The sequence below is a fragment of the Metopolophium dirhodum genome, chromosome 5 (assembly GCF_019925205.1).
Source record: "Metopolophium dirhodum isolate CAU chromosome 5, ASM1992520v1, whole genome shotgun sequence".
NCBI classification, from domain to species: Eukaryota; Metazoa; Arthropoda; class Insecta; order Hemiptera; family Aphididae; genus Metopolophium; species Metopolophium dirhodum.
The window spans coordinates 5,308,117-5,331,369 of record NC_083564.1 but is presented as its reverse complement, the minus strand read 5'-3'; the positions used below and the strand labels follow the sequence as shown (position 1 = coordinate 5,331,369).

The following is a 23,253-nucleotide window of genomic DNA, read 5'->3' as shown; positions in this document are numbered from 1 at the left end:
TTATGCCCACCGGTAAGTCACGGTCAGCTGCACGGCGTATTGTCACTAGGATTATTATTATCATTATTATTAATAATAACGAGGATAAGAAATTCGGTGCGCTGCAGGTACCCTGCGACGATCGACTTAGTGCTCAGACCGCGTGACGATTGCGGTGCGACGGCGGAAGTGGACTACGGGCCCCCGGGGAATTATTGTTTTACGTTTCTTTATTCCTGCCCGCGTCGAAATGTTTTTCCGATTTTTTATCCTCACGCGACCGTTTTACACACACTCGCGTGCCCTGTATAAATCGAAAAGAAAAAAAAAACCGAACAAACTTACACGGTTTTCGAACGGCGGCTGCGCGGAAATTGGAAGCCGTGCTCGGCTGTACACATGCCGTACCCATTATACACGGCCGGCAGTTATTTATCGTTCAGCGCTGCAGCAGAGTAAATACTACCGCAGTCATCGAGCAGCGATAATTAAAATCTTATTCGATTATATTCTCGGAAAAAAGTTTTGCGACGGCATTTAAATTCGGAAAGTTATCGAAAGTTTCGACGGCCGACACGGCGGATTGATCGCTCAAAAAAACGTCAACGCCGAAACTTAGAAATCTATGCGTGACAACGCGAGTAACCCCCAATATATAGGATTGAGGAAACGATAAAAGAAGTGCAAAATAATATTATTCGATTTAATCATTGTACGACACAATAATAATATTATACGATCATTTTGTGTCGAGTTTCAAGTTCGTACACGCCCAACACAAATAAGTGTCATATTTCACCGTATCGATGCAACCCCGGCGCTGAATGCGAACTATAATATTATGTTTTTTCCGAAACAATTATCTGCCGAACTCGAGCGTACCAAGCATAGGCATATTATAATAGTACGTATGTATATAGGTATATGTCATAATGTAATGTATAAATGTAAAGTAACATTTTATACTGACTTTGAAAACAGTACGTTTACGACAGGAAACACGAAAACACGCTGCCTACTACGACTACTATACTACTAAACGGCGAGTGTTGTTAAACTTAACATGAATGGCGAGTCAAATGGATACAGTATAGGTGTGTATAGGTATGCATACCGGCCGTGTGGAGTGGTATACCGGAGTGGTCGGTTTATACTTCGCTCAACAAAATTATGGAAACTGTCCATCGGTGTTGGACGTTAATCACTGAAAAAAAAATAGTGGGTAAAAACAAAAAAAAAATAAGGTAAATTCAACAATATCTTATTGTTACTCCTGAGCTGACAAATAAATTATTATTCCCACATCAATAACATTGTTAAATTTACAATATGAATAAAACAACAATAATTATCTTTGTTGATACAACAGATATTGTGTTAAACGTGAATTGACCTTATTATTATTGACATATATTAAGAAAGTTAATTCAACAATACAATTTGTCGATAACAATTTTAACAACGTCTGATAAACAATCGACATTTGTTATTTTAAATTAATTTGTCTGTTAATTCTATAATATGATTCCTGGTGACCTGCAGCGTTTTATTGTTGTTCGAAGGTTAATTCAACAATAAAATGTTGTTCGATAACAATTTTAGTAATGTCAAGTGCACAATCGACAGTTATTATATCAAATCAATATGTCTGTTAATTCCATATAATCCATATAACCCTTAAGGTGATTTCCTAGTCGCGGTTGTAAACGTGTATTAACAAAAAAAAAAAATGTTTGAATTTTACAATACCTTGCCCGTGTCGTGTATAATATTGACAGGCATTGACGATATCGGCTACCTAGTCAGTGTTGGGGATTTATGATAGGCATTTACGTTATCGCCTAATCTACACCTCGTCGACGGTAACACACACACATATATATATTATGTAGTATTGCGGTGTTTGATATCGATGCAGTTGGCCGACACGACATCAGTACGAAACGAGAGAGTCGTGCGGGAATAATATAGCTGACGACTGTAGTACGAGATCGGAAAACTTGTTAATCCGCCGGGATACGGCCGTGAGGAATGGGAGGCTTATATACTTGTTCGTCGCGTTCGCAGCCTATTCTCTCGGCGGCCCCGTATTGTTATCGTCCGGCCGGCGCCCCGCTCCTCCGCTATCGGCGCGCGAACGCGGCGAATCGCGTCGCGACATTTCGTCACCGTCGGCGGCGTTATCGTCTGCCGCTGTAAATCCGCCGCCACTCATTATTATCCGTATGCCCGCTGACGTTTCCGTCTCGTATACACATGCACATGCGTCGCGTATTACGCCGTCATCATCAGCGTAGAGTGTCTTACCGCGCGCGCGGGCGATGACACGTCTCGCGGCGGTTATCGCGCGGGCGCGCGGCTGTTATCGGCGCGGCGGGAGAAAAAAAAAAATATTACCCACCACAAACAAATCGACCCGACGATAATAATATACATCACGACAGTGACATAATGTCGACAGACGGCGTCGTTATATATGGCGGGGAGGGGTGTACGCGCATCGCACCTGTATATAATATATCATTATTGTTACGCGCCGACGGGGGGGTGCATACGTATAAGTACATAGATTACGGCCGCCGCAGTCGATTACGACAATAATATAATACATTACAATATTGTATCGTACCGACGACGACGTGAGGTCGGATTTGGCGTTTGTGTGTGCAGTGCGCGCGCCGAGTGAACGCTTCCGATTCGTTTGCGCTGCGTATTATACGGTACGTATACCTGTCCGCCTCAAATAACACGTCGTCAGGCGATTTGTTTCGCAAATGTTTGTTGTCGGAGCGCGGCGATTACGACGGGTGTCGCGTGACAGACGACGGCAGAGCGTCTTGCAAAATACTGGATTTTCTTCCCCATCTGCGATTCCCGCGAATGCCATTATCCTAACACGATTATATTATGTTATTATATCATATAGTACACTACGTATACGTACAGCGTGAGCAGTGTAAAACGTTTGAACGTTTTCTTCGATCGAATACGTTTTACTAAATGCAATGATCATGGCAAACGGTCGCTGTACATATTTTTTTTTTTAACGCAATCAAACTAATTTCGTCACTTGAACATATTTTATATTTTACTAAACGAGCGGACGCGACACGGAAACAGCGTAGTCTGGTGTACCTCCAGCGTATACATTGGGACTTACGTCGGCTCGAATGCGCAGTTCAGGCGGAAATATTCCAAGTTCTGCGAATTTGTTTTAAAAATTTAATGCCCTCCATGATATTATTATGATTATACTTGATCGGTTTTCGTGTCCTCAAACGAACAAGTTTAATTTGAAAAAAAAAACCATTAGTTCTGACGTAGAATCGCCGTTAATTATTGGGCAACGTCAATTTCTTGTCACTTCTCAGAACTTTTGGCGTCCCCGTTTGTTTGAAATCTATTCGTTATTAAGAAATAATCATTTCGACGGAATGACGGAGCTGTCCAATATGAGGACTCATAATTTCTCGTTTGATTTCTTATTATTTATTACTACTGTTCTTATTATCTAATATTAATGTGTAGGTACGAGGTAACCAGTGGTGGCTAGGGTTCATGAACTGTTTCAGCAACACATTTACGATTTGGTGGTCGGATGGCGGTTGGATGTTGGGTAATATGTAATTATTTATTACTCGGTGACTCATTATTGTGTAACGTTTTATTTTTGATCAAAAACGTATCCGTCAAATGCGATTTTTCACCCTTATTTGTATTGCAAAAACCTTCGACTTTTTTCAAACGAATCATAACATTCTAATAACCAGTTGACCTGCACTTTTGTACGATTTTAGAGATTACACAATTATGGCGACGCTATTGTATAATATAATATAATATAATATATTATATTTTATATTTCCATCATATCATGTGTTTGAAATTAACATCTGAACGATGTGGGTAATAGTTTTAGTAAAAAATATTTGAAATTTCCCGAATTCGAATTGAATATGATGTTTGTTACACGTGGGGGTATGGGAAGAATAATTGTTAGTGTTTTATGTACTATATTATAATGTTTATAAAAGTTCCAGGATTTTGTGTTACATTGATACATACTAAATATGTTTGTTCGCAACATTTCATTTATTGTGACTACCTTTCTATTTGTTTTTACGGTTTGTATATAATGATGATTTTTTTTTTTTCATGCTATTGTAAAAAAAAATTTTACTGTACGAAATATATTTTACTAATTGGAAATATATACACTAAAATAACGTAATAAAATGTGTATATATTAAGGCGTAATTGGATTGTTCGAACAAATTGTGTGCGATACATAAAATACACTTTTAATAATAATGTGCTTATAATTACTATTAAAGCATACTTAAAAATTAGTAATGCTATATTATATTTTATATATATAATTGTGTTCTCTTCGTTTCGGAATTCAATAGGTATCAAATTTAATTTACTGCCTATTATTCATTGAAACGAATAATTATTTTTTCACATGGTTTTGGATTTTGTGTAATTACAGACTACAGTAAACAAAATTGATATTTTGCAATAGTGATTTTATTAACATAAATAAATATATATTACCATATTATCATAATAAAATAAATATGTAAGTACTTGTCACTTTTAAATATTAAGCAAACAACTTTTTAACACTTTTCTTAAGTTTGGTTTCACGTCTGTCTGTGATCAAATCTTGCGCGCTCGATTTGAGGCACTTTTTGAAGATGAAAAATTCTGAAAATTGGTATAGACCTTGGTCTTGGATGACAATACAATAATCCGTTGTCATTTTGGGACATGGACCAAAAAAAAAAAAAAAGGATTGTCCCCACGACGTCGCCGTAATATCTCTCGCAGATATTGAACTTGGGACAGAAACTATTCGTACAAGGTCAAGCGTACGTCATCATTAGTAGAGTTCGTAGCCTCGATGGACTACGTATCGAAGAATTGGACGCTTCAAAAATAACGGGCAAGACATTCTGTAACGTTGACGCTTTGGATGAAATCGACAGAATGAGACAACATCGTCCCAATATCTCGGAAGCAATTGTAAATGACGGACAATAAATTATAAGTACTGTCAAATAACAAAATATATAATACACATAATGGTCTCATAATGAAATTGTTAATATAAAAAAATTTCAATTGGTTGTGGCAAACAAAATAAATGTCTTGTCATTTCACGACCACATAAACTTATTTATTTATAAATAAATCATAATCACCAGTAGTTTGATTATTTTTGTTTCACAAACATATTTCTTAAACGTTTAATAAAAATATTTACTTTCAACTAAAAAGTAGAAAATAAAAAATAAAAAAAAAAATTTTAAAAACACACTTTTCCATAAAAACATTTAAAAAAAAATTTTAAAAATTGCACTAAAAAGACAAAAATAATTCTCTGTACTTAAAAATAATGAAAAATGTATTGATGAAAAATTTAAAAGTGTGTGGTGCATCATACAAAACATTAAAAGCCGAGCTAAGTCTCACATACACTTCTTTGTTCAATCCTGTTTATAAGATAGTGACTGGCAGTATATGTCAAGTATAAGAGCAAAATAATGAAAAATTTACTGATGAAAAATTTAAAAGCCAAGGAAAGTCTCACATACACTTCTTTGTTCAATCATGTTTATAAGATAGTGACTGGGAATATATGTCAAGTGTATGAGCACCACACACTTTTAAATTTTTCATCAATAAATTTTTCATTATTTTTAAGTACAGAGAATTATTTTTGTCTTTTTAGTGCAATTTTTAAAATTTTTTTTTAAATGTTTTTATGGAAAAGTGTGTTTTTAAAATTTTTTTTTTTATTTTTTATTTTTTTATGTTAAAATACTTAAATTTGTAATAAGCTACATCTTTAAGTTTCTTTAAACTTCAGTTTATATCGACTTTTGAAGAAAGTTGAAGTATAAAAACATAATCACCTACATACATAATATTTTGTCGAGAAAGTTTTCATGAAAATGTGGTCGGGAGGTTTTAATTTTAATAATTTGGACGTACAATTACGAAAAATATCTTTTTTATCTGAAGGATATGCATAATATGTGTTTATAGTGTATCAAGTACATACAGTATAGACTCATTCGCGAATTCGACTGTAAAAATATTTTCAGCTACAAGTTTTCACATTTTGATCAATGTTTTCTTAATGTAATTTTCAAATACACGAATCCTTCCCCTTGAGTTCAAGCAGCTGTCGGATCGAAAAGGAGCGCTTATATGATTTAATCTGACAGTGTATCCCCTTTCGCCCCTCTCCTTTGTACCACGGTGTAGAGGCCAACAAAACGGTGCTCGCCAGGACGAGATGGCATATAAAGAGACGAGGAATAAAAATGGAAAAAAAGCTGGCATTTCCAATTTTGTTTGCTGCTTTGAATAATTCATAAGAGGTTTTTTTTTTTTTTTTGTAATCAATTGTTACCGGTCTGCATGTTAATGAAATTCAAGTAATTTCATCTTTTTTATTTCGGTGTGTTTTTGGCGTCATTTCGCAGAAATTTGCCAATAAATTACGAGTCGAGGCTCGATGAAACCGCGGTCAGGCGCACCCGGAAGTCTGGTTTCTCGTATAAGTTATTGCCCTGTCAGAGGTTTGCGCTACGGACCGGGGGAATTTCAATTTTCACGTTTATATAATTTTCATAATTTTCGTACGGGAAACTGAAACGCAATATGTATGTGATGTTTTGGAATTATTCTATATTTTATATTTCCGAGAATGGGCCAAAGCCCAACGCTTTGACAATTTATACAACTAAAAATAAAATATATTATATCATAGCTCATGAGTAAAAATAATTAATAACGGTATCGATTCATTGTAAAATATACAATGTTGACTATTACGTAATACTGTTGTACGTTCTTAAAACGGTATGTTTATTTTGAAAATCGCTAAAAACTATTGGTTGCAATTTTTAAACTTAATTTCTCTGACAACGAATAATGACATTATAACTGTCATTCTTACACGATTTTCAATTTTAGTAATGTGTATGAAAATGACGATGTTCGACTACAAGTGTAATAGATATTTAATATTTATCCTTTCAAGGAACATTAAATATATTATTAGCGACTAGAACTATATATACATATAAGTATTACTTTTTTTTTTCGATCTTAAGCCCGGCATCTATGGCCATTAGCATGTATTGGTTTTGTACGTTTTAATGTCGGTAGGGGGGGGGGGAACACGTGTGTGTTGGGTTTGACAGAGTTTTTGATTGGGCGTCCGTAGGTATCTGCCATGCCCGGGTGGGGGATGGCGGCACTTGTACTCCGGACACCGTGACTTGCCCGAAGAAAAATGCCGCCCGTGACCAAGGAATCGAGCCTACATCGGCTGCGTCGCAACCGACGCCTTAGACCGCTCGGCCACTCCGTCCCCAAGTATTACTTTACACAGTACTTATATTACATATGTATATTAAGGTGATCCAACCTTATAGAGGCAAAAAAATAATTTTCGAAATCAACTCATGGCATATTCTTATTTTGAGAAGTATTAACTAAAAGTCTCGAATAGTATAATGTGATTTTCATTCATAATCTTAAGTGTAGAAAATTAAAATATAAACAATTTAATTATTTTATATACTAAAACATTACATGATAACTTTATTCGTTGTGTATCAAATGTATTAAAATAACCATAAAAATGTATTTATTCTAAATATAGATAAATATTTAGTATGTTATTATTTTTTTTTGCAATAAAATTAATTTATGAAAAAGTTGTAGGAAATAACAGGTTTAAAATGATCCTTAAGGGATCATACATTTTTATACAGTGTTACAGTTTTTGACTTAAGTTTAAAAAATTTCCTATTTGGCTATTTTTCAACCCTTATGCGGCACGTGGGGTTGAGTTATCAAGTCCAAATTTTTACAGAATCATTATTTTGTATCTCTTAACAAAATAAAAGTGTGATGGTAACAAAAATCTTAAGCTAAAATTTTTGAACCACCCTAATATGTGTATTCGTATAAACTTCCATATTACGAACTTCAAATTTAACTAATCATTTTTGAAAACCATGACCTTCATTGTTAATCATGGGTAAATTCTATTTAACGAACAGTTCCTTTATATTACGAATTTTTTTTGTTCCCCATGAGACTTCGTTTTATGGAAGTTTCACTGTATATAATAATATATTATACATTAACCGCATATATAATATATGTATGTATATATATATTTAATATGTATATAATAAATCGAGCGGAAAAACTTACCAGTGATTTCATCTGTGGTCGGAAAAAAAGGAACACCGTGGAGCGTAGAGTTTTTCCTTTCAATTGAATCCTTTAAATTGATTTATTCGCGCGCAATTGTTGACGGAAACTCTTGAATTCAATACAAAATATATGTACACATAATATATAGTCGCGGAGACATCGATTTTATACCCTAGCAAACATGTGTACGCACACACATTCCAATTTACAACGCGCATCGTGTACGGCCGTCGGGGGGGGGGGGGGGCATCGTAATTCGTTTAAATTCGGATGGACATTCGAGTGGAGAGTACCGCATTCAGCAACCACGCACACAAACATATAATATATATATAATTAAGGGTGGTCGAAGAGGGGGGGGGGGGGGTCGTGTCACCGAAATCGCGGTCTGAATCACGTCCGCGTTACAGTCGGTCATCGCATCATGTTTATTCATTACGACTGTGCCCCGGCCAGCTCATGACGTAAAGACACGTCATAATATAATAATGCGGTCGGCGTGTACGTACGAATGTCGACGTGCGAGAGGGGCGCTCGAGCAAAAAAAAAAAAAAATTATAAGGGGAAAAGATATACAATATAATATTATTAGGTAGGTATTAAATAAATAAAACGGCATCCCGGCGCATAAACAGCATATACTATAGTATAACCACGATACGCCATCGAGAGACCGCGGTTGCGGTGACGGCGGTAAACGAAAGGTGGGAGACGGCACGCACAATGTGTGTGTGCCCAACGCAATATAATAATATTAAATATTGTCAGATCATGTGCAACCGCCGCATTGTCCGTTCGGTCGTCGGCAAATGTTGTGGTCGTTGTTTATTAAAAATATTGTCGTTCGTCTCTTCATATAATACGCCCGTCGTCTCGGAAGTCCGCCGCACTCTCACTGCATATTATTGATAATGTAATATAACGATGGACTGTAACGCGTATGACGATATGCAGAGCTATATTACGATATTATATTCTCGAGGAAACGACAGTTATCGCTATTATTATTCACCCGCCGACGGCCACGGTCCAGTATAGTTGGTGATTGCTTGCACAGTTCTCCGTTCGAGATGGGCAGCGGCCTGTGCAGGAGTAGAGCAGACGAAAGACCGGCGAGGGCTGTACGACGGGGGTTCGACGGGTTGTGCCGGAAGATAGTTTTCAATTACTCTAAACAGGTAAAAAACACTCGTTGGTTTGCGCCGTTATCAAAACGCAGAGTGTCCGGTGTATGTGTCTAGAAAAATTTAATTAGAAAACGATTAATATTCGTTGTTTTATGAATAAGTTGAAACCGCAAAGTATTTAATTACCAATACAGGCCAATGTAGACAATACGATTTATAATCGATTTTACCATAACAAATGAATATCCGACATCGTGTAGTTGTAGGATTTCAAACGTAATTACAAATGGTATTTATTTTTTTTAATTAACCCGCGGCCACTCAGGCCATTGGGTCGGTTTTTAACACGCGTGTTTTGATGGCTTAGCAGATTTTTTAGTGGTATTTTAGTAGGTATTTGCCATGCCCGGGTGGGAGATGGTGGCACTTGTTTTCCGGACACCGTGACTTGCCCGAAGAAAAATGCCACCCACGGCCGAGGTCTTGAACCCGCGTCGCAACCGACGCCTTAGTCCGCACGGCCACTCGGTCCCCCACAAATGGTATTGTTAATCATTGTATTATTATCTCACACAATCCGAGTAATTTAATTATGTAGTTGAATATATTATAACCATCTTAATGTGACGTGTTAATTAATTTTTCATACGGATTTGTTCACCTATAACCACTGTTGATAATATGTTGAATTTTATATAAATATTTATAGACGGACGTTATGTTATTATTTCTAATACACGTCATATACTATTTAGTAAATACAATTAATATTACACACCATCAATTTAAAACATTTATAGTACCTATATCTATTAATAAAGTTGTATTATTTTTAAATTTTACTTAGTTTTTTAATCATAGGTAGGTAGTTTAAAATTTCGATTAGATACATAATAACAATACCCATTTAAATATAGTGAATAATTCATCTAAAATTTACTGGTCAAAATGTACTTGGATTTTTATTATTCCTTGTCTATTATGTACCTAAATTATTTAATAATTATCCGTATTGTGTAGATGTGATTGTGATTTTTACATAATCTTTTTCTTTTACTATATTTACACGATGATCTATTTTTTTTCTATTATATTATAACTTTACTCATTAACTAATCATAATGAGTAGGATTATAATTTTTAATTATTTTTATTAATAAATATTAAATACAATATATTTTATGAGGTAAAAATACGAATAATGATATCTGTAGGACATAGGTACTATTTTATAAATCTCATCGTGATATATGAATATTATAAACGAATATTATTGTTTACGCTTTTACAAAAGCATAATGATAAATCTGAACATGTACAGTATGAAGAACTTGAACTACAGTTTATGATAGGTAATGGTATTTTAAATTATTTAACCATTAAAAATATGTTACGACCTTGAAAATGGGCTTGAAATAATAATAAATTGGTGATTAAAGATAAAATTTGAACCTTTATAAAGCCGTAGCAGTCAATGGCCTTAGCGCCGATGCTGTAATAAATGAAAAAAAAAAGCTTGCCAAGTCAGGGATCGGTATGTAAACTTTCTTGATTCTTAATTTTTAGAAATGTATTAACTGTATTAATTCACACCCAAGCGGTATAACAATTTGAATTAAGAAAAATGTCGGTGTGAACAGCCACACAAAAAATCATTTTCATTTTCATTTTCATTTAGTGAGATAGATCTCCGATACCGGAGAGCGGATTTCGTTGTTTGGGGTCTTGTTAGATTCACATTAGTTAGGAGAAGTGCAGTGAAGATTTTTAGAACTTTATCTTTAATAGTTAATTTACTACAGAACATTAAAACAAATTTTATTGGGCGTTTTTTGATGTTTTTCAGCTTTACAGCTTTGTAGTGAATTAACGATTGGAGATAAAGTTCTGAAAATCTTCACTGCACTTCTCCTAGTCAATTTGAAACTAACAAAATCCCAAACAACAAAATCCGTTCTCCAGTTTCGGAAAACTACCTCGCTAAATGAAAATCTAGCAAAAAATAATTCTTTTTTTATCTGTGAAAAAATAAATAATTTAAAAAAAAAATTTTAATTCCACATTTAGTATCTATTTTATAATCCCTTTATAATGAGTTATCAACCTACTTTCTAGCTATCATAATTTAGGAGAAAAGTTAAAAAAAATAGAAATTTTGGGACCGTTCACGCCGACGTTTTTATGGATTCAAGTGATTATACCGCTTGGCTGTGATATCGAATCTCTCTCATTAATATTTTATATTAAAGCTAGCTAAATTACCCACCTACTCATCATTATTGAATTACATTTTTATTATTTTCATATTTAACACAAATTCCTTAAGTTTTCAAAATTCAGACTTTTTTCATTTCAATTACCATACTTACTTGATTAAAAATCAAGAAAGTAAAAATTGATAAATAAACGTTTCTATTTTAATAATCAATTTATACTTGTAAGTATGTGTTGTTTTCCCTAAATAAAATATGTTTAATTGTTATTAACGTCATTCAGACTTGATCAACAATTTATTTCTAGAGTTGACAATTAATATGTAAATTCGGAATTCGTAAATTGTAAAGTTTTCCGAATTTAGGATATAAGTATAATATTGTTTTAACCATATTAATAATAATACTAAATATGATATTATGAAATTATGAAATTATCTAGCTGTAGTAGTAAGACATAACTAGTTTTGACCTAGATATAATATGATGGAAGAAATCCTAATTAAAAGTTCTAACAAGTAACAAATCAATAATTGTATCTAGTAAAAGAGAGACGTTCAATAAAAGGGAGTCAATTAAATTTCAAAAAATGTAAATTGCACCTACACGGTAACAAAAAATACAAACTTTAATAAGTCTATAAATTTAATTTACATTTTATTAACAACTTATGATATTCGTATAATATTATGAATTATGATAATATATTAATAAGCAATAGTCCATTGTACGTGTTTAGTTAAAATATGTGTGAATAAGATTTACAATATTATTTCATTTCATAATCATTTAAATAATTGTATAATATTTTCATTTTAAAAAATAGTGAGTGAAAAATGTGTTTGAAAAATGAATGGGTATATTATTATTGTCATTATTGTGTGTTCACAAATTATTTACGTCATGTTAAATCATTCAAATCCGTTACGCTTGTATGAAATTTTACAAGAATACAAAAAATTAGTATTACCGATTTTTGGTGATGAATAGAGTTATACGAAAAACCTTGAATCTTTATAGGCAGACTCTTGAATGTGGTTTTCCATTAAAAGAAACTTCTCCGATGTTACGCGTATAAAACATACATGCATGTATATCGCATTGTATAATATTATATTTTAATAAAATGTACGGTTTTTTTTTTTTTTTTTTTTCATAAGCCCCTTGGTGCGATTTTTTAATATGGAACATCTGCCAAAAAATAATTAATCTCCCGCTTAGTTTCCTAATGGCGCACAATCTAAGGTCAAGTGATATTAATGCACTCGTGTAACAATATAATATGCGATATATTATTATGACATTATCCATATTACATATTATTATATTATTATTTATATTATGATATGTGTATAACATAATGATCACAACGATAATATTCTGTCGAAATAATAGTACTGACCTAACCGTATTTTAATCCTATGTATAATTTTACTTATTATTATTATTTATTATCATGACTTATGGTGTTCGACGTGTCAGTTTCAGATATTTTTGCACAGGTATTGCAATTAATATGCATTGCGTATTAATTCACATTACAAATCATACATTGTACAAGTATGAGCTAAATATAATATGTCGGTGAAACATTTATATTTATCAAATAGTTATAAATAATAACTGTGATGTTATGTTAATTAATTCAATAATACATTATATACATTTTTACGTACCTAATTGAAGTTAGGTAAATATTATTGTTCCGTGAAAAATATAACTCTATATGAATTCAATTATCCGATTCTCATTCATGTGCGTTCAAATGTCATAATATTACTATTAATATGTTTTCAGTGGACGCGTTATTCAGTCAAACACAAGAGGAGTGAAAAAAAAAATACCAAACACAATAAGTAAGTTAAATATTATATTTCTGTAGACGAGAATGAAGGGAATATAAGTTTATTTGTGTGGCAAATTACCTAGGTGTTTGTATAGACGTGTAGAAGTATTTACTGGGTCTGTACATGGAATTATGTAGAATTAACAAGGCTGAGCATTAACTAGTTACTTTTGGTTTTTCATTAACTGAACTGAAGGGGTCCGTGCAAGAACGAGATAACTCCATTTTTCAAAACTTTTCAGGAAACGATAATGTTATTTTAAAAATATTTAAATAAAGATAAATATAATTTGGAAATTAATTTAGATACATTAGACCACGATAAAAAAGATGCCGTTGTGATTGATTTGATTTTCTTAATTTCTTTGAGATGATAGTTAATATTAACCTACATTTTTGGAGGTATCTTGTTTTTTGACCAGAACCATGTATTTATTATTTATTCATAATTTGTTTTACTACAAAAAAAATATTATTATTCATTCTATGTTTTAGAAATTTGTAAAAAATATAAATAAAATAATAAATAAAATATAATAAAAAAAAATATATAAATATAATATTGTATGTACCACTCCAGAGTTATCTGGTTTTTCGACGGAAAAAAAACCAGACAACTCCATTTACTTTATATCTCCTATACGAATGATCGGAATTGTCTCGTTCTTGCACAGATATACTCGTAATTTTCTTCTTGATAATAAACAGCCAAAACCCCATTTTTCGAAAAAAATGGAGTTATCTCGTTCTTGCACGGACCCCTATTACTACTAAACTATTATCTTACTAAATTTATTTTTGAACTAACGTGAAATTAACGAATTAATTATTCATTTTAAGAAGAAAGTAAAGTAAATTTACTTATTTTTTAATTGTAGTGCATTTCGTTTTCATGTCGAAAAATATTTACCGTGAATTGTTTAAAGATACAATTCTTATATTTTTCCAATCTAACTTATTATTTTGGTAAGTATTGTTCTTTCTTTTGAACCGAAACATTTCAATGAAATACACACTACCTATTTTAGTTTTGGGTATTGGGTTGGTAAAATATAAAGTAGGTACGTAAGTATAGTTGTATAAAAAGAAATATTAATGTTGTATTACTAAAAAGTTTAAAAAAATGTTTATTAACTATAATAACTTAACTAAGTAAAAATTAAATTAACTTTTAATTTTTAACCTTTTCTTATTGACGCATATTAATCCAACTTAATTGAGTTAAAAAAAATCATTAACTTGTCCGGCTTTGAGAATAATTATATTGTAGAATTTGACGGTATTTTGAGGTTTACCAGCGGATAAATATATTTGGAATAGTAACGTCAACAATTATCCCGGAATTATATTACTATCCCGATTTATACCTTACTTCACCTACAGGATGATCCATTAAACGTCTTCTCTAATTATTTCGAATTTTTTAGAAAATAATTTTTTTTACATAATTTGACGTAATGAAAAACGAAATTTTTGAAAAAATATATACTTGTTAATCATCGTTTTTAAATTTTTCACTTATATTTGAATGAAAACATTCATTTTAATTTCATATTTTGAAACATAATAATTTCGAATGAGTAAATAATATTTCAGAAGTTGTAACTTAATAAGTATTTCAAGATTAGATGATCTGAGTAGAGGATCAGTGACATTGTATCCCAAAATATGGGTAAAACTCTGTGCATCAATTTTAAATACTTATAACTAATTAACAAATCGTTCGAAATTCGATCGATTTTTGCAGAAATAATATTTTCAATATAATCAAAACTGAAATATAGAGTGTAGACATTTATAATGATCACCTAGCTTAAGGTAGATATTCGTCTACATTTCGTCCTGGTTACAGTTCACCACTATGCGCAAACATCGTTGAATTGAATAATTTGTTTTGTATATTTTAATGCAACAAATAACACTTAATACCTTGTAGAATTCAAAAAACGATATCAACAGAAAATCGTATCAAAATAATTCATAGGAAGATTTTCAAATTTTTGATATTCATAAAAATGTCAATATAATATTTTCCTCATTTGTCATTAGATAAATTTTCATTGAATTTTATTTTTTTATAGTAGTTAAGCTATCTGAAAAATATTAATTTCTTTGTTATAAACTTATAACTTATAAAAATGTGTTAAAATGTATACGGGCAATACAGGGTGTCAAGAAAGTTTTTGAACGTACCAAAAAAACTTTTTTTTTAGAGTAATTTGGTTCGGAAAAGTTTTTAGAGCACTTTTATATCCGAAAACGTGATGGTGAACATACTAAAAAAAAAAAAATAACGTACACATCATTGTAATCACCAATAGATTCTGAGCGGCACTCGGAATCTAAAATTGAACACGTACAGAGTTAAATGTAATCATAAAATCCATATTCTTGAAGAAACAAAATTCAACAAGAAATCACTATAAATACAATTATTATACGAAGCGCCAAGCTACACATTTAATGTCCATAAAATGTTCATAGGATTTATTATGTTTTGTGTCAATATAAAAAAAAATAATACGGAGATAGTATTATTTTGTTGTTCTGAAAAAATGTAAAAAAGTATCCACATGAAATGTTATGAAAATAGTAAACTTTAAATAAAGCATGCATTTAGTATTTTTTATTTGTTTTTTTTTTTTTTTTGAGAGAGATAGATGTTATTCAACTTGCTACGTTATCTTATGACAATAGTTTATGATTAGGTGAACATATTATAGAAAAATAAATTCCGATTCTATGATCATTGATCAATAGTCGTGTTCGATATATTATTACATTTTGGATCCACAGCAGCGTCCACTGCGTTACCCTACGGTATACATTAAGTGATTGGCGCCACTGCACAGTACCGTGCAGTTATATTCGATGAAAAGAAATAGATGAAAATCACTTTAAATATTTATGGAAAATTGAGTAAACAGACAAAAAAAAAAAAAACAAAAAACCGGATCGTTGTATGTGCTTCCGTAGGAGGTACCTGTACGTATATAAGAAATCTAACGAACAAGCAAAGAATTGTTTTGGTGGAATACTCGTCACTATTAAACGGCGAAGGAGAGTGCTGCCCGAGAGTGATATATTTCGTTATTTTGGACAGCAGGCAGTAGTGAATGGGTCCACTACAGAACGGAATCCGTCGGGCGTCTTGCGAGAACGGCAAAATTAAATTCATAAAACAACGCACGACACCGTTAAATCATAATATAATATAACAAGACGCGCTGTAGTCAATAAACTCTGCGAACCTTTCCGCGAAACTTTCGTCCGCGCGTTTTATTGGACGATCGTTTGGAAAACTTTACGCGGGCATCTCGGGCTGGGGCTGTTTATTGGGGGAGTTAAAAAAAAAAAAAAAAACCCACAAAATAAACGTAAAACCACGCGCGGACCTTGTCCATAATATTATTATATAGGTAGAGTATTCCCAGAGCCGTTAAAATGTATTAAAATGTTACAAAGGTATATAATGTATATAATAATATTATGACGTCGACGCGGTATCGTATAATATATATATATATAGGTACGTACCTACTGACGCGATAATAAACTCCATCACTATTATGTGCTTTATGCGTCCAGTCGGTCATTCGCATCGTGAAATCGAATACGCTCTGGGACACGACGGTCTCCGTGTAGCTGAGAGCATACGGGCGGTTGAAATTTTCAGGAAAATATCGTGTATTGTTGTACGCGAATATTGCATTTCACGACGGACGACAGAGATAATATTAATACATCGGGGGCAGAGATGAACTCGCGATGACAAATCGACACGGACACGGGCATTTCCAAACACTGTACGAAGTATGATATAGTATTGCAGTATACGTTACATCATTATTATTATGCGAGTAATATATTGTAAATTCGTATTTTACTTAAAACTCGCATTATATTTTACTATTTTACGATAGCAATGTTATTAATTTATTTTATACTCGGGCACTAGAAGACGACATACCTATACACAATTGTTGAATTAGTACACTAATCGAACGTTCGTGTTTTGATAACTATAAAGTGACGACACAAAAATGTTTATGCAACGTCAATATTATTTTTCAATTAAGATTTTAGAACACTATATTCATAAGCTTTAGCCTATACGCGTACAGCTCTAAATAATAATGTGACAATACATCCATTCAATATCTTTAAATTAATTCAATGTGAAAACGGAATTATAGATTAAAAATTATAATTTCGTGATAAGCTTATTATTAATATTATTTACACATTTATGTCAGTTTGAAACGAATACGATATATTTCTTTAAAACCAGAATGGATACTTCATCATATTACCTAATAATAAATTATATAAAAAACAAAAATAAAATAATATTATACTTTTTAAATATTATTTTTACTAATATAATATTTAAAATAATGTGTATTTTAAAAAAAAAATGCTTTGATAGAGACACTTATTACGGTAAATCAATGCTTTGAACTTCAAGTGCGATGGTTGTTTCTGTTTGGATATCCAAAAGTAAAAAATCCCTATACTTTTCTGAATGTTCGCGAAAATCGGTAAACGGGTAAAATCGGTAAACGGGAATATTTTTGTTACGCCTGCAGTTTTCAAGGCAAAATGGAAATTATTATTTTGTTAGCCTAAGATGATGATAATATAGATGTCGATTTTTTTGATAACTGAGTACCTATTTATTTATAAGTTAAAAACCGCAAAGATCATTTCAACCTACTTCGTATATTACTATTAGAAAAATAAATTCTAGAAAACTATAGGTAAAAGCAATATTACTAAATATAATAAGATATCCCTAGAAACTTAGGTTGATAGACCGACTTCACTCAAAATCATATTTCGTCTATAGGTACAATAATTATTGAATCATTCTACCCAAACTCAATATTATTGACGAGGAACACTCGAAACCTATAAGGGGTACAATATTATGCAGTAACTATACAGCAGAGCGACTTCTCCGGTTTCGTGTTTCAGTTTCTTAAATTTGTGTTATATAATTTTAATCCAATAAATATAAACTGAGCAGAAATTAAATGAAATATTTTACTACATTTTAACGACAACCCCCTAATGGTTGCGTATAATACCATATTATTACTACCTAACCATATTATACCTACTGCAAATTGAGCGGGTTATTTGACTGAAATAATATTAGTACACACCTTATAACCGCACGCGAACAATCGCTAAACATTTATCAATCAACAATAGTACCTACCTTAAATATTATGTTTTAGTGGCCCGTGATTGGTTCGTACAATTTTAATAAGCCATTAAATTAATCAATTTTTCATGCAACATGGCATAAGAAAATTTATAAAAATATTTTTGTCAGATATGGGGGCGCTCCCGAGGCGATTACCGAGGAAATACCGTACGCGATAGGGATTAAGTATATATTATATACGGAACAAATAATTTGTTCCTGATCGGAACTTTACTACAAACAGTTTCGACTATTTGTTCCGGGACGGAACTTTACTGTAGTAAGTAACTTGAGTTAATTAAAAATCCATAATATTGTCTGATCGTTTACTTAACCCATACAATATCTTGAAACAATTTAACATCATATAAACTGCAGATACATAGTTCCGTTCCGTATCCTTGTATGTTTTATAGCTGTGCATACCCCTGGTATAACATTTCATTGGGGATATTTAACTCGATCGGGAAAATTTACCTCCGGTAAAATCCCGATCGTGAATATTTAACCCCCCCCCCCCCCTTTACCACCTCAACCCCGGTAAAATGTAACTGGTTCAAAGGTTCCACCGGTTCACCGAAAAACCGTCAACCCTAATAATTATTGTATTGTTATTGTTTTCTCGAACCGTGTCTCATTGCATATGATATCATATTATTATAGGAGCAGAAGGAAGAAACCGATCATCAGCGGACCGTTTCCGGCAGATCCGGACCGACTGCAAGGCGAAAAGTGGCAGTACGTGATACTGACGCGGTTGGACACGGAACCGCCGCCCGAACGACCGCCGCGAACCAAGCGCTGCCGCCGGCAGGAGACGGCGATCAGTGGCGTCAGTGGCATCGTCCGTTGGGGATCGGAGCGGCGGCGGCGGCGGCAGCGGCAGACGACGCCGCCTCGGAGTCTCTCCGCCGACGAGCCGACGGAACCGGTGGCGTCCGGACGGGTCGACGTTGGCGGTGGCGGCGGCGGAACGGTCGAAAGAGCGGCGAAAAAGAAAGCGTCGCCGGCTTTCGACGAGGCCGTCGTAAAGACTTCGATGTGGGTCGTTTTGTGGTCGGGCGCCGTCGTCGCCGGTCGGACGTACGCTGCCCGACAAATCGGTTTGCTCAAGTCCATCTCCCGCGCCCATGCGATGGCCAACGATTTGACGTCGTAACATTAACAGATCGGCGGCGGTGCACGCGGAAAATAACCGCGGTTAAGGTGCCTCGGTACTGCCGTTAACCTTAGCTGAAAAGACCTCAAGTTTTGACAAAATCTAAGTTAGTTGACGTTGTCCGGTCTTTATTGTGAAAAAAAAATTTGAACTCGACAGAAAATTGTCTATAGATCGAACGGAACGCATTGTAAAGATTAAATCTTATATATTATTGTGAACTGTAATTTAAAACTTGAAAGTATACATTTTTTCAAATTATAATTAATATTATTAACAAAAAGTATTTTGTACGACTTATAGACGATATTCTGCTGGATTCAAATATTGTTTCAAAAATTAAAATCAGACAACGTTAATTAACTTTAATTTTGTCAAAACAATAAGACGTAAGATTTTGTAAGATTAATGTGATATAGTAAATTCGATATTCTTATCGATTTGTTGACATGTGCATGCGAGTTCGAGAGTCGTACTGTAATTGAATATCATTCACACTAATAATCATTTACAACTAACTAATAGATCCCGGGCGGCTAAGATGAGATCAGAAAATGCCTAATGGTTGCCCTTTAAATAATAGCCCATAGCGAGGCCCAATAAAGATATAATTATATTTATTATATCTTTAGTCGTGGTAATAACCGAATGTTTATGGTATATTTATAGTGATAATAATACTGCAGGCTATCGATACATCGTACACCACCCACACAGACAATATACTATTACAATCATAATATTATATTATTATGCAATCTATAGGTACTGTAATTGACTTTTCCGAAAGCCACTGCGGAAAATCCTATTTTGTTTTATATTTAATATCACAATATTGTCTTTATTGACGAATCGCGTGAGACCATAATACATAACGAAATCTAGTGGTTGATTCTATTCAGATTTCCAAGTCCCACCATAAACTATAAGTTAAACCAGCATGCGAAAATACGTCCGATGTTAATTTGATTGTCTGTAGATAATCAGATCTAACCACAGGTTGTGCTAAGTGCTTCGCATTACTATTGTATACAATTATATTATACAGTATAGTTGGGGGGTGTGCATCATAGAGTAAGATATATTATGGTGTACATGGCAAAACAAGAATAAATGCCTTACATAGCCTATTATTACTTATTTCATTATATTTTGGTTTCAAAACTCAAACTATAGGTTTGACATTTGAAAGAAAATTTCTTATATAGTAATATAATATATTACGGTAGTAATAATAATAATAAAAGGATAACCGTATAACTCTCCTGTCACATTATAAATCCACATCTTGCCTAACGTGCCGATTTTATGCCATCCAAATACACGTCGGAGGAGACGTCTTACTATCGAGTTCAATTTAAGTGCACACTCGACGCATTTGAACGCCATAAAGGCTGAACGCAAAACAGTTCAACGATTTATCCGGTAATAACATGGAGAATGAAAAAAAAATATATATAAATAAAGTGGCAATGTAATGCCGAAAATCCTCCTTGCGCAGTGTTTATGACTTCCGCGGCTCGACGGATGATACTTCCGGTGTGTTAAAGCCAAGTCGCCTTGTCATCATTTCAGAAACAGGTCGTTCGATTCGAGCGGAAAGGCAAGGCAAGGGGATGAAAATAAATATATTTGAAGGTTCAACGCTATGTAATGGCTCCATTCGATATGCGAATACATATAGGATATACATACGAGTTGTACTATATTATATAGATCGTATATTTTCGTTTTCCAATTTCATTCACCATTCTACACGTCCCATTAATATTGCGACATCGATAAAAAAAAAAGGGCCCGTACAATAATAATTATTAGGTAACAAGTATACGGTTTCCCGAAGGACATATATAGGTACGGATATCTACTCACAAATAACCAACTCTTTTCACACGTAAAATATGGTTTTTATGGTGAATTACGTTGGACCCGCCCCCTATTAGTGATCGTAATTTAACCCAAAACAGTTAAAACTTAAGAACGTCCATGGCAATTTCAGTGTTTTTTGAATCCATTTTTTTTTTTTGTGTGTGTGAATTGATTGTAATTTGCAAATTATGTATTTTTTGATAATTTATGTTATGTAAAAGTTTAAATTATGGTTTCAACTGTGAAAGTGTCTTGTGAAACACAAAAATACTCAGAATTTATAAAAGTCAGAAATTATTGTAGTATAATATTTTACTTGAATTTTACTTACTATACGAAAATTAAAATGCAATATATTATAAAGAAACAATTTTTTAACTCAAACAGTAAACTTATTTAGTATTACATTAAATTTTAAATGACGTGTTGATGTGTTTTTGAATTTTTTATGTGAATATTTACTATTAGTCTATTCATTAATGTATATTTTTGTATTTAAAACTGTTTTTGGATACGTCCGCCAGTTTGATAACTAAATGTATGTATAACAATTAAATATAATTTTATTTTATTAAATAAATAGCATTGACTTGAGAGTCAATATATATGTTTTTAATATTACTAGTACATGAATACTTTTAGAGAACAGAATACTCGACTATTACATAGCAGCGTATACAATAGACCGAGAGTTCATTTTTGCATCAAACTTAATAAAAATACACTTAAAAAACTTAAAAACGCTAGATAATTTGCTTCTCAAATTAACGAAATAATAAATACCATACAATCGTATGCAAATCTTTTGGCTGTTTGAATAATGTGTTGTACAAGATGCTTTATTTTCTTTTACATAAATTAACGATTCTTACCAATTAAGCTAAGTTAAGGTCAAGTGAATAAAAATTTTGGTTTCACACAATGTAGTAGAATTTGTTATGCTGTTTAATTATAGGTAGATTTAAAAACAATATTCAATCGACAATCGACAATCGTACGAAAATCAATCTGTATATATATATATATATATATATATATTTTATTAATTAAACCTTCGGAAACGAGGGCCATTGGGTGATATTTATAAGGATGTACAAATTATAATACAAATAAACTTCAATAATAATTTGTAAATAAGATAATATTTTATCATCCGAAAATGTGTGAGTAAAATAATGAATAACCTCATCACTTCAACCAATATATTACTATAATACGTATTTCACTAGGTAAGTATTGGAATACAATATATTACTATAATACTTTGAAAATCCAGTTAAAAATCATTAGTATTAGCAAAAAAAAAAAAAATGTATTATTATGATGGCGATTGTAAGAACTTTCAACTACACGCACGTCAAATTCACATAACTATTTCATATCATTATAAGATACGAATTAAAGTTGTAACAGTCAAGACACAGGTAATAGATAGGAATTAAAAATTTTAAATACCAATACTGCCACTGCAGGCGACGTCGTACATTATTTCCAATTCGCATACCTAATATTCAATTAGACAATCGACGAATCGGGAAAATAATATATCATTTATTTCGTGCAATCGTTGGGCTGCGAGGACCAAAAAAGTAGACAGGTGG

At 32.7% G+C, this 23,253-nt stretch overlaps 1 protein-coding gene across 1 annotated transcript; it reads left to right on the top strand.

Annotated features, from left to right (window-relative positions):
* Positions 1 to 9,012: 9,012 nt before the first annotated feature.
* Positions 9,013 to 22,207, top strand: LOC132944598 (uncharacterized). Its single transcript, XM_061014034.1, has 3 exons — positions 9,013 to 9,404; positions 13,364 to 13,422; positions 19,288 to 22,207. The coding sequence occupies exons 1-3, from the start codon at positions 9,297 to 9,299 to the stop codon at positions 19,781 to 19,783; spliced, it is 663 nt and encodes a 220-aa protein (XP_060870017.1). The 5' UTR covers positions 9,013 to 9,296; the 3' UTR covers positions 19,784 to 22,207.
* The last annotated feature ends 1,046 nt before the right edge of the window (positions 22,208 to 23,253 follow it).

What these genes read in the sequence shown, in the direction of transcription:
- LOC132944598 (XM_061014034.1), top strand. Translation starts at nt 9,297, where the DNA reads ATGGGCAGCGGCCTGTGCAGGAGTAGAGCAGACGAAAGACCGGCGAGG. An exon ending in TTTTCAATTACTCTAAACAG is followed by an intron (nt 9,405 to 13,363) that starts GTAAAAAACACT and finishes ATATGTTTTCAG; the next exon opens with TGGACGCGTTATTCAGTCAA. An exon ending in AAAAATACCAAACACAATAA is followed by an intron (nt 13,423 to 19,287) that starts GTAAGTTAAATA and finishes ATATTATTATAG; the next exon opens with GAGCAGAAGGAAGAAACCGA.